This window comes from Lissotriton helveticus, chromosome 4_1 (assembly GCF_964261635.1).
Source record: "Lissotriton helveticus chromosome 4_1, aLisHel1.1, whole genome shotgun sequence".
NCBI lineage: Eukaryota > Metazoa > Chordata > Amphibia > Caudata > Salamandridae > Lissotriton > Lissotriton helveticus.
The window spans coordinates 819,360,763-819,375,068 of NC_136063.1; the positions used below are offsets into that span (position 1 = coordinate 819,360,763).

The following is a 14,306-nucleotide window of genomic DNA, read 5'->3' on the forward strand; positions in this document are numbered from 1 at the left end:
GGCAATAGAAATCCTACCCGAAGGTACTGAGGCGTCCTCTGATATTATAGGCACTGCCATGAACATCTCCTCCCCCTTATATAAGCAGATGGCAGGTGTAGAAGTATTGCGCCAACAGGGCTTATTAAAAGCCACCTCTTTCTGCCCTGAGGTACAAGCAAAAATTCTGGATTTGCCCTCTGATGAAAAATTGTTTGGGAAACACTTAGATGACATTCTTCAGGCCATCAAAGCTGATACAGACACTGCACATTCCCTAGGAACGTAAATAAAATGTGAAGTCAAAAGGCAAATCAAACAATTGTCACAAACTATAATAATAAATACATGGAAGGAACCAAGGTTTACAAATATACAACATCTATTTTATTATCTTAAAAACAATACAAAAACCTTAATAACCATGTTCAATAATTAAATTCATTCCCCTGCTAGCTCCAAACATAACCACGTTCACTCATCCACTTTCATACTCTGAATACATTCAAATTGATGTGACAAAAAATAAGAAATTAAAATGATGAATTCCACAATTGCAGATCAGACTACTTCATAAGTATTGTTCATTCAAATTGGTAGATTCAGCACTACACCAATCAATAATGCATGACTGAAAACACGATATCTATGAAGAGAAATTAGTAAATCAATTGATACATTAACTGGATAATTGCTTAGCATTTGTGTGCAGAAAATATTAAGGTCCCTAGCATTATATAGTTTATGCAGCCAACACTTTCACCAAAAGTGCGTGAACCAAGAACAGGGTTGCACACTTGATTCCATGTGAATACCATGCTACAGATTAAAAAGATATGTCCGAAACAAGAGAGAAGAGAAAAGAAAAGTATCCCTTACATGCTTAAAAATAACATCCGAAAACACCCAGTGCAATTAAAACTCTTAATAAGCTAAGTTGAACAAAATACCCTGGATGTTGCAGGAGTCTGAGTACAATGCTGCGAATACAGTGAAGAGTCCTTTCCAAAAACGGTAATGTTGAACAGCAGAAAGTGTCTAAAATTAGAATTAGAAGAGGATACTTTTTGTTGAGGAATAACGAGGTTTCATTGAGCATGGAGGGCCACGATTTTAACATGACTGCCCACCTGAAGCAATGGCCTGATGTGCGATGTATTCGTCGTCCGTAATTTAATCAATTGCACGAATATGACCGTGATGTTTGTAAGCGCCGTCCATGATCACTGAAATGAAATGCCATCTAAAATTATATAAACAGCATACGTTAAACCTCCCATCGGCACAGGACAACTAAACAAATTACTACTTTCCTCATCAACTTACATAATAATTGTTGTACCGCGGAAGTAATAACAGTCAACACACCCTTTATTGCCAACTCTTGCTGTGATCTAAAAACAATAACAATGTAGGCACTAAGTAATCTGCATGGGAAGTGGAAACAAAAAAGGAGCGCACGGAGAATAGACTCTTACCAATATACACACCCCTACCAACCGCTAAGGTATGCAGTCACGTATGTCCAGCAGGCCTGCAGGAGCGATTGGTAGGCGTATGTACCCTTGGCTAAATGGCCCAGGACAGATGCGGCTAGCACCCTATGTTCTGTAGGTCCCACCGGTGAACCTACTGAACAACAAGACCTGTGGTTCTTTATTACACACCGCTGTTTCCATTTCTCGCACATGTATTTGTTCATTCACTCACTGTTTGCAGTAGCTGTTTTGTTGATCCTGATGAAGGCCATGACACTTTGATAGGTCCCAAGGGCGAAACATGTTGATCACACTTTAATGTAGCTGTCTTTAATTCTGACAGTTCCCTTAATCCTGACACAAGGTATCTGAATAAATTTGTCGATAGCTAACCCGGTAGCCAATTTTAATCCACATTTACACGAGCACTGCACTTCTCTCACTACACACAAAGCTCACATAGGGTTTTATGAAAACCCACCTGACTCATTGAAAATATCCCTGAGCTCCTCCCTCGCAGCGAGGGGGTTGTAGCCCTCGTCAAGACTAGGTTCTTGACGCGAGGAGGAACCCCTATGATGAATCATGACACCTTTGGTGTGTGAGGGGAACAGTCCTTAAAAGGGATCCCCCCTCTCAGCTAGGTTGATACACTTTCCCTCAGACTCCTGTTCTGGACCCGTGGGTTGTTTTGTGATAAATATTACGAGTGGGGAGGTTGCCCACGCAGGTTCTTAAATCTACTCAAAGCCCCCTTTTGTGTGTTGTACTGTCACATGTAGTTAGCCATCATAACAAGCTGTGGGAAGAGGTTTGCTTTCTCTGTAGGTCACGCGCTTAAAGACAATCTTCTGTGTGTTCATTCCCTGAAGAAATTTCTAGAGCTTACAGATAGGCACGGATTGCCCCTTGAATCCCACAGCAGGCCTCAGCGGTGCACAACCATGAGCACTGCACCTTCAGAGCTTTAATCTATGCAAGACCAAGAGGAGCAGAAGCCTATTGAGGTATAACACTGCTGGCAAGTGAAAGCAAGGCTTGCAATAGCTTGGTGAAGGCATAGATCAGGCTTATCTGCTTTGTCCTTTACATATCAGGGGAATAAGTGAACTGTTGGAGAGTGGACTTTTCATAGAGGAATGTTGTACAGATACTGTAATAACAATTATACTTTTATAATAGTACATGGATACTGAAATAAGCGAGAGAACTTGCAAATGAATTTTCACAAAGTTACAAAGCACAGAGATCTGGCTTATACCTGAAAAAACAAGTCAGTCCTTTTACCTCTATCATTGCTCGCTAAGATATTGCTTGTTAAAAATTGAGAATAGAAACTTGAATACTTTACTGAATGCATGCAGTTTAATCTTTGTGCCATTTGGATTTCATTCATTCAGGAACCTCAAGCCTTGTACGGTGAAACCAAATGTATTCCAATAACGAAACTGGACAGGACTGTGACAACCAGCTCAGTAAAAAAATATATTGAAGATGAAATGGCTAAGTATGTTGAAATTAAATGCCTTATATTTTACTATTTATTTGTGATGTAGAGCAAGGTGATGATTGTCCTCCATTATTGAATATTCATTGATTAACATGAACACTGATTATCTCGGCATATATTTACTATCCCAGAACTAACACATTTACTAGAGAAAAAGTTTGAAAACTGAGTTGTACCCATTTTCTAGTAGTTTTTAAGAATTATTCCATTCAAAACACATTTTTTCTCACACAAACAAAACAAGCAGTGCAAAAGACAGTATACAAATCAATGGAAATACCATTTCTGAAGATACAGGCAGGGTCACGAATAATAAAACATTACTATGTCACGTAGTTAAAAGACATCCATTGGCAATAGCAAAATGATGAGCCCAAGGCATAAAACCTTTCACTCACGAAGTACACAGACTTATGCTATCATACTTGGCCGACATATATAGTATTAGGTAGCAAAGAAGAAACAGAATCCTCGCATCTTATTTTCCTTGGCATCGCCCGAGCTAGCATTGCCTTCTTTGTTACATTTATTAAGAACTAGCCCCAAAGTCATGATTGCATCCTCAGCCCTCTCTGTACAGGCGAGACGCATATGAACTTCCTCTGCCCCTCCATTCACAGAGGTCTCTAAGCCAAGAGTCAATCTGTGGCAGCCTGCTACCCATCCAGTACAATGGCTATCCTACTTTTCTCTGATAGTAATGCAAGCTGGGAAAGCTTGTAGGGGATCCTGCGACCCTTGGGTCTAGCCACCACTCCTAGGAGGCAAGCCAGCAGGGTGAGGGGGATTTTAATATCTGTTAACCTTACTATGGCTGGTACCACATCTCTCCAGAAACCCTGTATTCTAGCGCAGGTCCAGGCTAAATGTAAGAAAGAAGCTCCTAGCTCCCCACAAAGCATACAATTAGCTCCTCTTATGGGGTCAATTCTGTTCATCTGCTTAGGGGTCATGTAGGTGTGGTGCAGGAAATTAAAAAGCAGTAACTTAAACTTGTGGTTACAGGACACCCGCCTCACCAACTCTCAATTGCGGGACCTGTCGGAATCCATGATAAACTCCCCGGCCCAGGCCCCCAGCAGTGCACAGACAACACCCTCTGCATCCGCCCGCACCGCTCCATAAACCAGGGTAATTATGTACTGCATATCTCCCCATTGGATCATTCCACTGAGCACTCAGAAGGACCGAGGCGTAGCGGGAAAACCGGCCCAATCTGTCTTGCAGTATTTTCCAATTTGGCATAATAGAGAAAGTGACCTGGTCCCACACCAAACGTCTCCTGTGCTTCCTGAAAGGTGAGGAGAACCTTCTCTGGGTACAAGCCACCAGCTACTGTGTATCCTTCCAGCATCCATTGTTCCATAGACATTTCTTTGTAGATTGCACGGAAGATTGCCAAATCCCACGAGCTGAGCTCCCTGCCAAAGGGGACTTTACGCAACACACTTGTGACCACAGTCTCCCACACCATCGTTGTCGGTCGTACCAAGTAGGGAATTGGTTGTTCGGAGTGACCCCGCCTCTCATCAATAAACGCACCAGTGTCTCCCCACCCAGCATTCTCACATACAGTGACTTTTCCCAGTTGTCGTAGTTGGTCAACCACCTCCCTGCTTGATGCAAAGTGTCTGCGTAATAATAAACACGTAGGTCTGGGAGAATTGAGAACACCACTCTACTGCGCCTCCCCACTGATTTTGATTTGCTAACTTCTGAATGACCCTTCCCAGTCTAGTCGCCAGCAACTTGCACAGAATGTTGATGTCCGAACTAAGCATTGTGAGGGGTCTATAATAGGAGAGGGGTCTGCTGCGTCCCCTCCTGGTTTCGGCATAAGACAGACAATTTCCTCCCTCAAGGTGGGTGGAAAAACACCACTCCTCTGTCCCTCCTGAAATACCTCTAGCAGCTTTTCTTTTAGTATTTTGGAATAGGCCTGATAGAATTCCACGGTGAATCCATCCCCTCCGGGGGTCTTAGACCTATTAAACGTCTTCATGGCCTCTCCAGGTTCCTCCAAAGAGATCTCCCTCTCTAGCTCCTGCACAAGATTCGTAGGTAGGACAGGTAATCCCACACTGCCCTGGAGCTCTAGTCTATCCTCCCTTCGCGCCCACTTCATCGGCCTGTTACACCATCCTAAAATGTCGTACCAAGACATCCATGATGGTCTGATGATTGGTCACTAGAGCTCAGGCAAGTGCATAAATATGGAGTATTGGGGGAGGGGGGGGTTCTCCTGCTCTCGTCGTAGTATCCAGGCTAGCATTCTGCCAGACTTTTCCCCCTTTCTATAAAGATACGGATGGTATGTGCACAGCGTGCATTTATCTACAGTGTCCCAGGCATGCCGCACCTCTCTGTGGATTCGAAGCACCTCCACCTGCAACTCTAGAGTGGACAGGTCAGAGCGCTGAAGCTCTGTCAAGCAGCGCTCCTGGCTCACAAGATCAGCCACTGTTTCTTAACCCCACACGTAGTACCTATACAGGCCCCCCTCATAACGGTCTTGAGAGCCTTCTCGTCTGATGCCCTAGTGGTGGTATTTACCAATTAATCAATAAAAAGTCAGTGAGACAGGATGCCAATGTCTCCCCACACACTGAGTCTGCCAGGAGGTCAGAGGGCATGCGCCATCTACTCTCACAATGTAGGGTGTTACTCCGCCACATGCACAGCAGCACGGAGGCGTGGTCAGAGAGATAACTCCCCAAATGAGACGCCTCGCGCAATCTCCTGAAGAGTGCTGAAGAGGACACTATTAAGCTCAAAGAAGTATAGATGGCAAATTCCCTTGTCTTCACTGCTGACCTTGGTAATGTCATGTACATCTGTGTTTTTTTCTGCCACTTTACATGCCCTCATGCCAGCTGCACCAGTCTAGGTTTCAGTACCATCAACGGCTACCCCAACAATATTAGTGGACAGTAGCTGTCACAGGGACATCAGTTCTTTGTCCCACCTCTTGTGTGGAGCTGCTTCAGGTGATTCACATTGTGTAAGATGAAGGAAGGAATATTTATTAAAAGGATAAGGTACTTATCTTTTGGGGGGAAAAAAATCCGAAAGATAGTTAATCTTTCTGCATATTCCTTAATGCCATTCATCTTAATCTACTCACAATGTTAATTAATCAATAGCATTTTATTCCCATTACTTTTCTTTGGCTCCACATGTATTCTGTCCTTAATTTCCGAAGTGTGGAAAACTAGGTAGACCTGTTTTTGCAGCATCTAGTGACAACTAAGTGAATCAAGTATGCCATTTTTGGAGGGCTTCTTGCTTATGACTTTGCTTTATCCACAGTGCCATCTGGTGCTGGTATATTGGCACTGGTACAAAATTTCCTTTACGTAACCTAATGCCTCTTAAAGAGTTTCATATGATGAGTCTGTGGAATGAATATGTATTCGTCAGAAAGAAAGTTACACAAGGTAAGTAAGGATCTCACTTTCCTTTTATTTTTAACTGAATCCGAAGTATACCTTTCCTTCATCAAAGTGTGCTTAGTGGCTATGAATGCATACAGAAAACAAATTTCGAAGTGCTTTAATCCTCAATATTTCATCGATGAACAGTTTCTTTGAAGGTTTTAGGAAAGTGTTCCCTTTGATCAGGAAATCTACTTATTCACGTTTGCTAAACATTGTGGGCCCAATTCTCAAAGGTAAACGTGCACTTTTTTGTAAGTTTGCGCCTTTTGGGTATTCACAAACATATGATTTAATAGTAACTTTACGACTGCAGCGACTCCGCAGTCAGGGTGGAAAGCTCTATACATAACAAGCTTTTGCAATGCAATAGGTCTCGTATTTGCGAGATTTTGAGAGCTACTGGCATTCTAAATGACAATGCCTTTAATTTATGTGTTTTGACAACCTGCAAGCGGTGCATAAAACACGCCCTTTCTACTTGTAGTCCTTGGTGGGAGGATAAGGCCACAGACATAGGAATGGGGAACCGGTGAAGGTTCAAAGCAGTGAGTACCAGGGAGGATAAAAAAAAAAAAGTGAATACCACAAGCAGAGAAACTAAAGGCAGCAAACCTATTAGTACGGAGGGTAAAGGAAGCGTTGATAACCTTCAGTGGTAATTGGTGGAACGGTTAGGGAAGTATTTGAGAAATGAATAACAGGCACCCAAAAGCACGACTGCCAAGATCTCTCACATATACATTAGTTAAATAAACTAGTTAATGGCAGTATAGACTAAGAACACACGCCTTGCGTTTAAATAAAACAGGGCAAGACAGAGGCACTGTCACCTTGTTCCTATGACGTACTCCAGTCAGTGCAAGGAGCGCAAGCCATATCAGGCTGTGGTGATGTCATGGAGGCGCAAAAAAACATAGTTTAGCTAAAGCACATGCAACCAAGCATTTTTGACCAGCCTGCCAAGCGAGCTGCCAGTAACGAAATGTACTTCGGTTACCAATTAAGGACACGCACAACTAAAACCAAATAAATGCATAAGCCTGCCAAGCGAGCTGCCAGTAACGAAATGTACTTCGGTTAACAATTAAGGACACGCACAACTAAAACCAAATAAATGCATAAGCCTGCCAAGCGAGCTGCCAGTAACGAAATGTACTTCGGTTAACAATTAAGGACACGCACAACTAAAACCAAATAAATGCATAAGCCTGCCAAGCGAGCTGCCAGTAACGAAATGTACTTCGGTTAACAATTAAGGACACGCACAACTAAAACCAAATAAATGCATAAGCCTGCCAAGCGAGCTGCCAGTAACGAAATGTACTTCGGTTAACAATTAAGGACACGCACAACTAAAACCAAATAAATGCATACCAGTTCACTTACCAGGGATTCTGAGAGAACGATGTGATCGCTGTGTTAAAATCCAAGCTCCATCGAGATGTTGGAAGGGAGCATGCACCGCGAGATGTTTTAAGTGCGAGGAGGGAAGCCGGATGGGGGTAGGAGAGCCTGGGGCGTGAATGCGAGCGAGGAGAGTGCGAGGAGGGAAGCCGGATGGGGGTAGGAGAGCCTGGGGCGTGAATGCGAGCGAGGAGAGTGCGAGGAGGGAAGCCGAATGGGGGTAGGAGAGCCTGGGGCGTGAATGCGAGCGTGGAGGGAAGCCGGATGGGGGTGGGAGAGCCTGGGGCGTGAATGTGAGCGAGGAGGGAAGCCGGATGGGGGTGGGAGAGCCTGTGGGGTGAATGCGAGCGAGGGGAGGCAGGCAAGTTAGGGAGATGCGCGTGCTTGTGTGGTCACGTGACCCGCTTTGTGGCCACGTGACCTCACATGCACTGTGAAGAAACGCCAGTGGTTTCACTCGTCGATCGAGCACTTGAATTCTCGATCCCTCAATGCGCTTGCGCGCATTGTAGGTCACGAGACCTAAAAAGGTAGGCCTGCCCTATCTTATAGGCCTGTCCTATCTTTTTATGTGCGGAGATCTTCGCCCCGACTGTGGAGTCTTCGCAGCAATAAAGTTACTATTAAATCATATGTTTGTGAATACCCAAAAAGCTTTGTCCATCATGTGGAGGGCAAAATCGGGACCAGGAGCCTGACTGCTACATAGTTACTATTATAGCTAGTGGTTCAAGAGTGACAATTACATCTGAAGGTGGCATAAGGTCTCATATGTGAATGGGGAAAACCGTGGCTCGATCTCTACGCCATTGCTGAGAACATGCAATGTCAGCACTTCAGCGAATTGGAGTTTCCAAGACGTCTCTGTCTCAGAGAGACATTCCACCTTGAGTGGACCTCAGTACTGCTAAAGGCCTTTCCGCCGATACCGCCCTTGCTCTGAGTTCTCAAGATCAGGACAGACCCAGGCCCATGTCATCCTAGTGGCTCCAAATTGGACATAGAATGTATGGGTTTGAGCATCTATCCTCCAATCCTGCTGCCACTCTGGGAGGATGTGCTGTTGCAGCTGCAGGGCCAGATTCTGCGCCCGGACCGTCTCAGTCTTCACCTTCATGCTTTGAGGTTCAGCAGCGACCGCTAAACACTTTCGACCTTCCTCTGGAGGTGGGTAATGTCAACTTGGCAGCCAGGCATCCCTCGAGTAAAATTTTATACGCCTTTTGTTGTAATAAATTTGTGGATTGATGTGGTACTAGGCAGATAGACCCCCTCCAGACTTCATTATCTGATATTTTGTTATTTGTTTTATCCCTGACCCAGCAAGGCTTTTTTCTTGGCAGAGTTAAAGCTCTTTATGCTTTTTTGCGGTTGCTAGATCAACCTTCATTGTTTAAGTTTCCAGTTGTAAAGCATTTTTTTAAAGGATTACAACACTTGTTCCCTCCCTTTGCCTTTGTCATGCCACAGTGGGACCTTAACTTGCTCCTCGTGTTTCTTATGTGCATTCTAGTCAAGTCATTTCACATCCGCCCTTTTGAATAGATACCTAAGAGGAACCTATTTGAAAGTGGTTCTCTGGATGGGCTCAGACCAGAAAGTCCTACATGACCTAGCTGGCAAAATGCCCCTCATGGTGGGCCCGACTGTCCAGACAACAATGCTTCATGAACGTATGGAGTAACGCCCACGTAGCCGCCTGGCAAATGTCTAGGACTTGGACTCCACATGCTAACGCAGTGGTAGCAGTTTTGGCCCTGGTAGAATGAGAATACAGTCCTTCTGGAGACTGTTTTTTATCCAAATTGTGACCAGTCTCAATTCAGGGCACGATCTATCCGCTTCTTACCCACATGATAGTGTTCCTCGTCACCATTACATTGGTGCGGCGGGTGAGTGAGCTTCAAGCTCTCTATATCAATCTGTCGTACACTGCCTTCTTCCCAGGCCAACAGGTTCTGCAGGCGTGAGCATCCTTCTTGACAAAAGTTTTGATGCTGTTCCACACCAGTCAAACTATCACCCTGCCAACGTTCTTTGCTCCGCGTCACCCCTCTAAAGAGGAGGAGAGACCCCATTGCTTGGACCTCAAGAGATTGCTGAACTTTCACATAGACCTACCAAGTAACACTGGGTGGACAATCAACTCTTTGTGGAGTTCTCTGTAAAGCAAAAAAGGCAAGGCTGTGCAGAAGAGAACTTTCGCTTATTGGATCATGCCCTGCATTAAAATCTGTTATGCATTGCTAAAATGCAGCCTCTGGAAACTCTGCATGCTCATTCTGCCAGAGCCGTCAAAGCTGCTACTAGTGCATTAACACGTGGAGTCCCGATCTGAGACATTTTCTAGGTGACTACATCGGCTTCCGTCAATGAATAAGGGGTGCATCACAGGCCCCTGTGGCGCAAGGAGCCTCCCAACCCTTCCAGTGGACTCAAATTCAGCTGAGAGCCAATAAATAGCTCTAAGATATAGGAAACTCGGGGGCCCTTCATCACATTCTGCTGGAAGACCCCATCTTATTGTGTTACGCCATTGTATACATTCATGAAGAGTTATTGTCTGAACAGTCAGGGCCACTGAGAGGGGCATTTTGCCCCTCTATCCTGAAGGACTTTCTGGTCTGAGTTTATCCACAGACCCACCTATAAATAGGTACTGCTTTGGTATCTATTCAAAATGCGAATGAAGAATTTCGGTCTAGAAGTCCCTGTCGGGCCACAAACTCAAAGTCTTTGTGGTAGCAGTACCGAAAGCTTCTGGAGGCCCCGCAGTCCCCTCTGTGCCACTCGGGGTCCCATTGGAGAGGGAGGTCGCAGGACTGATCGTGGAGTCACCACCAACATTCCTTCCCGAAGTCTTCTTCATCAGGTAAGTCGAAGCACAAGAAGAAGGCGAAGAAGCACTGTCGCTCTTCGCCTTCTCCCTGTCCGTCGTGGGACGCGGAAGGTCATCGTCCTTTGGCTCCACCCACAGAGCCTGCTGGGACGGCTCCGAGATTCCCTCCCTTCCGGGGAGCCGGAGCGTCCCCTGTCCAGCTTTGTGCATTTTACGAAGCCCTCCACCCCATCTTTGGGCAGCCCAACTCCGCCAGCGTGCCTTCGGGTCCTGCGGACTTGGCTGGGGGTTCTAAGCCTTTGATGCCGGCGGCTCCGACCTTGGCGCCACAGGGCCCCTAGGGATCTAGGCCTGGATCCAGATTGGTGCTGGTTGACCTCACAACACCTCCCATGGTGCCGATTTCTCTGATGCCGCCGCCGGTTGTGTCCCCGGCCGGCGTCGTCTCTGGCCTCCCCCTCGACTTTGACACGGAGCCGGATCTGCGCCGGCCGGTACTTTTGTACCACTGTTACATCCTGTCATTCCTTTTTGCCCTGAGTGGCAGCCAGAGGTCTGTGGACCCTCTGGCGGACCAGCTAGACGAGCTGGACTGGAGAGAGGAGCTGGTTGATGCCAGTGGTCTGGACACCTCCCCAGACCTTGGTATGCTTTCTCCCCCTACCTTGGCCACGGAGGAGGGAGCCTCCTACGGTGTGGTGTTGCGTAGTGTGGGCGAGGCCTTGGGCCTTAAGCTTCTTACAAGGGCAGTCAGGACTAACCTGACTGAGGTGCTTCAGCCGACAGCAGTCTCTTCAGAGCGCCTTCTGCCATTCAACGAGGCCCTCACATACATACTTCTGGGCACTTGGTCCAAGCCCAGCACAGGGACTCCTGTGGATAGGATGATTGCCCGACGCCACCGCACGGCCCCTTGCGACCCAATTTTTCTCTCTCAACACCCTACACCCTGGTGGTCCAAGCCTCAACATCCAAATGTGCGTTCCCTACTGCTCCCCCAGATAGGGAATCCAAGAAGCTGTCCCATCTTGGGAAGAAGATGTTTTCTTCCGCCAGTTTAGGACTGCGGTCGGTAAACACCGCATGTCTGTTGGGCCGCTACACCCACTCTGTGCGGGACACGGGTGCCAAGTGCTGCCACAGTGCCTGGAGGAGGCCCAGACTGTACTCTCCCGTGCGGTTGCAGAGGTTAGAGACGCAGCCAAGTTCACCATTCGATGTGGGCTGGAAACTGCCGACTTGCTAGGTAGAACGATTTCTATGTCAGTAGCCTTGAGATGCTACGCCTGGCTGAGGTCCACTGGCTTTTCTGGGGATGTCCAATCAACCCTTTTGGACATGCCCTTTGATGGCCATCGCCTGTTTGGCGACAAGGCAGACAATGCTCTTGAGTGCTTCAAGGGCTCTACTGCTACGGCCAGGTCCTTGGGCCTCGCTGCCACCTCTCGCCCGTTCAGTCAGCCTTTTGCCCCTTTCGTGGCTACAAAAGGGGGTGCCCTACCACATTCCACCCAGGGCCACAGGCTGGTGCAAGCTACTCAGCCTCTGCTCGGTTGGGGACGTGGGACCCAGTGCCGTGGGTCTGGGGGCCAGTGGGCAGGCCAGTCCACCTGTGCCCCTCTTCATCAGCCTCCAAGCCTTTCTAGTCCGACCTTTCGGGTCAGCAGTTGCCAGTGGGCATCAGGATTCTTAATCACCTCACCCACTGGCACAACATCACGTCGGACAGGTCGGTTTTGCAGATATTCCAAAGGGGCTACTCCGTCCCCTTCGAAGCTACCCCTCCCTCCATGCCACCTACACTCCATCGCATGTCGGAGGATCACTTGGCTCTTCTCCATTAGGTAGTTACGTCTCTCTTGGGCAAGGGAGGCATTGAGCAAGTCCCTGTGCCAGAAGTTGGTTGGTTGTTGTTATTCCCACTACTTCCTGATGCCCATGAAGGACAAAGGTCTGCGTCCTATCTTGGATCTAAGGGACGTCAACCGCTTCCTCCAGAAGGAGAAGTTCAAAATGTTGACATTGTCTCAGGTATTGTCTGCCATCGACCCTTGAGACTGGATGGTAGCTTTGGACTTGCAGGACGCTTATTTCCATATCCCCGTCCTGCCAGCCCACAGGCGTTACCGACGGTAGGCCACAAGCATTTTCAGTTTACCATGCTCCCCTTTGGCCTTACAAGCGCCCCTCAGGTATTCACGAAAGTGATGGCGGTGGTCGCAGCTCACCTCCGCAGATCAGGGGTTCCAGTCTTCCCCTATCTCGATGACTGGCTGTTGAAGGCGACTACGGTGGACTTTCTGCACTCACTGATGTTCACTATCAATGTGCCAAGGTCACACCTGATTCCTTCTCAGCAGCTCCTTTTCATCGGAGCAGTTCTGGATACAGCACAGTTTTGGTCTTATCCTCCCGAGCAGCGAGTCCGGGATATTCCGGCTATGATACCGATGTCTCAGTCTCTATCCCGGATTTCGGTGAGAATGACCATGATGGTGCTGGACCTCCTGCATCCTGCTGGTGGACCATGCCAGGTGGCATATGTACGCTATGCAGTGGGACTTGAAGTTCAACTGGGCACAGCATCAGGGGAATCTTTCCGATTGCATCCAGATCTCGGAGGGCACTGCACGCCAATTGCAGTGGTGGCTAACGAACCAAGATTGGGGCAACGGCAGATCCCGCTCCCTTCCTCCACCAGAGTTCACAGTGCTGACATATGCGTCACTCCTGGGGTGGGGCGGCCACATAGGAGAGGCCGAGAGCAGAGGCCTCTGGTCTCCGGCAGAGTCCGGGCTCCACGTCAACCTTCTGGAGATCTGGGCGATTCATCTTGCACTGAAGGCATTCCTTCCCTCTGTCAAAGGAAGAGTAGTGCAGGTGTTCACAGACAACACCCCTACCATGCAGAATTGCAATAAACAGGGCAGGGTGGGGTCGTGGACCCTTTGTCAAGAGGCTCTTCGCCTTTGGACATGGCTGGAACTTCAGGGCATGTCCTTGGTGGTTCAACACCTGGCAGGTACCCTGAATGCCAGGGCGGACAAACTCCGCCACCGGTGCATGATGGATCACAAATGGCATCTTCAGTCGAAGGGGGTGTAATGTCTCTTTCAGCAGTGGGGAGAGCCTTTGTTAAATGTGTTGGCCACTGAAGAGAACGTGCAATGTCAGCAGTTCTGAGCGCTGGAATTTCCAAGGCGGCACTCGCTCGGCGACTCTTTTCGACGTGACTGGAATTGCTGTCTTCTATATGCCTTACCGCCTATACCAATTCTGCCCAGAGTGCTTGGGAAGAGGTGTGGCGCCGCGGCCAGGGCGACTGACGCTGGAATCTGGGGACCACGGTTCGATCCCCGGCTACGGCGGCAGGTCAGCCCAGCACCATGTGACTCTGGGCAATAGCTCGCTTAATCTTCCCGACGGCCCCCCAGCGCCTAGAGACCCTTACGGGTGATTGTGCGCTTTACAAATGTGGACTTTACTTTACTTTACTTTAAGAAGATAAAGCGCGACCGGGCCCAAGTGATTATTGCGGCCCCGGACTGGGCACGAAGAGTCTGGTATCCTGAGCTCTTGAACATGGCCATCAATCCTCCGATCAGACTGCCTCTTCGGTAGGATCTTCTGTCGCAGCAGCAGGGGACTGTTCTCCACCC

General features: G+C 47.8%; 1 protein-coding gene across 1 annotated transcript in view; it reads left to right on the top strand.

Moving 5' to 3' along the window:
• SMCHD1 (structural maintenance of chromosomes flexible hinge domain containing 1) overlaps positions 1 to 14,306 on the top strand; it is a 2,317,253-nt gene that overhangs the window by 497,357 nt on the left and 1,805,590 nt on the right. Inside the window, exon 15 of the mRNA XM_078687460.1 lies at positions 2,858 to 2,964. Coding sequence (XP_078543586.1) covers positions 2,858 to 2,964 — 107 coding nt within the window. The remainder of the gene's footprint in view (positions 1 to 2,857; positions 2,965 to 14,306) is intronic.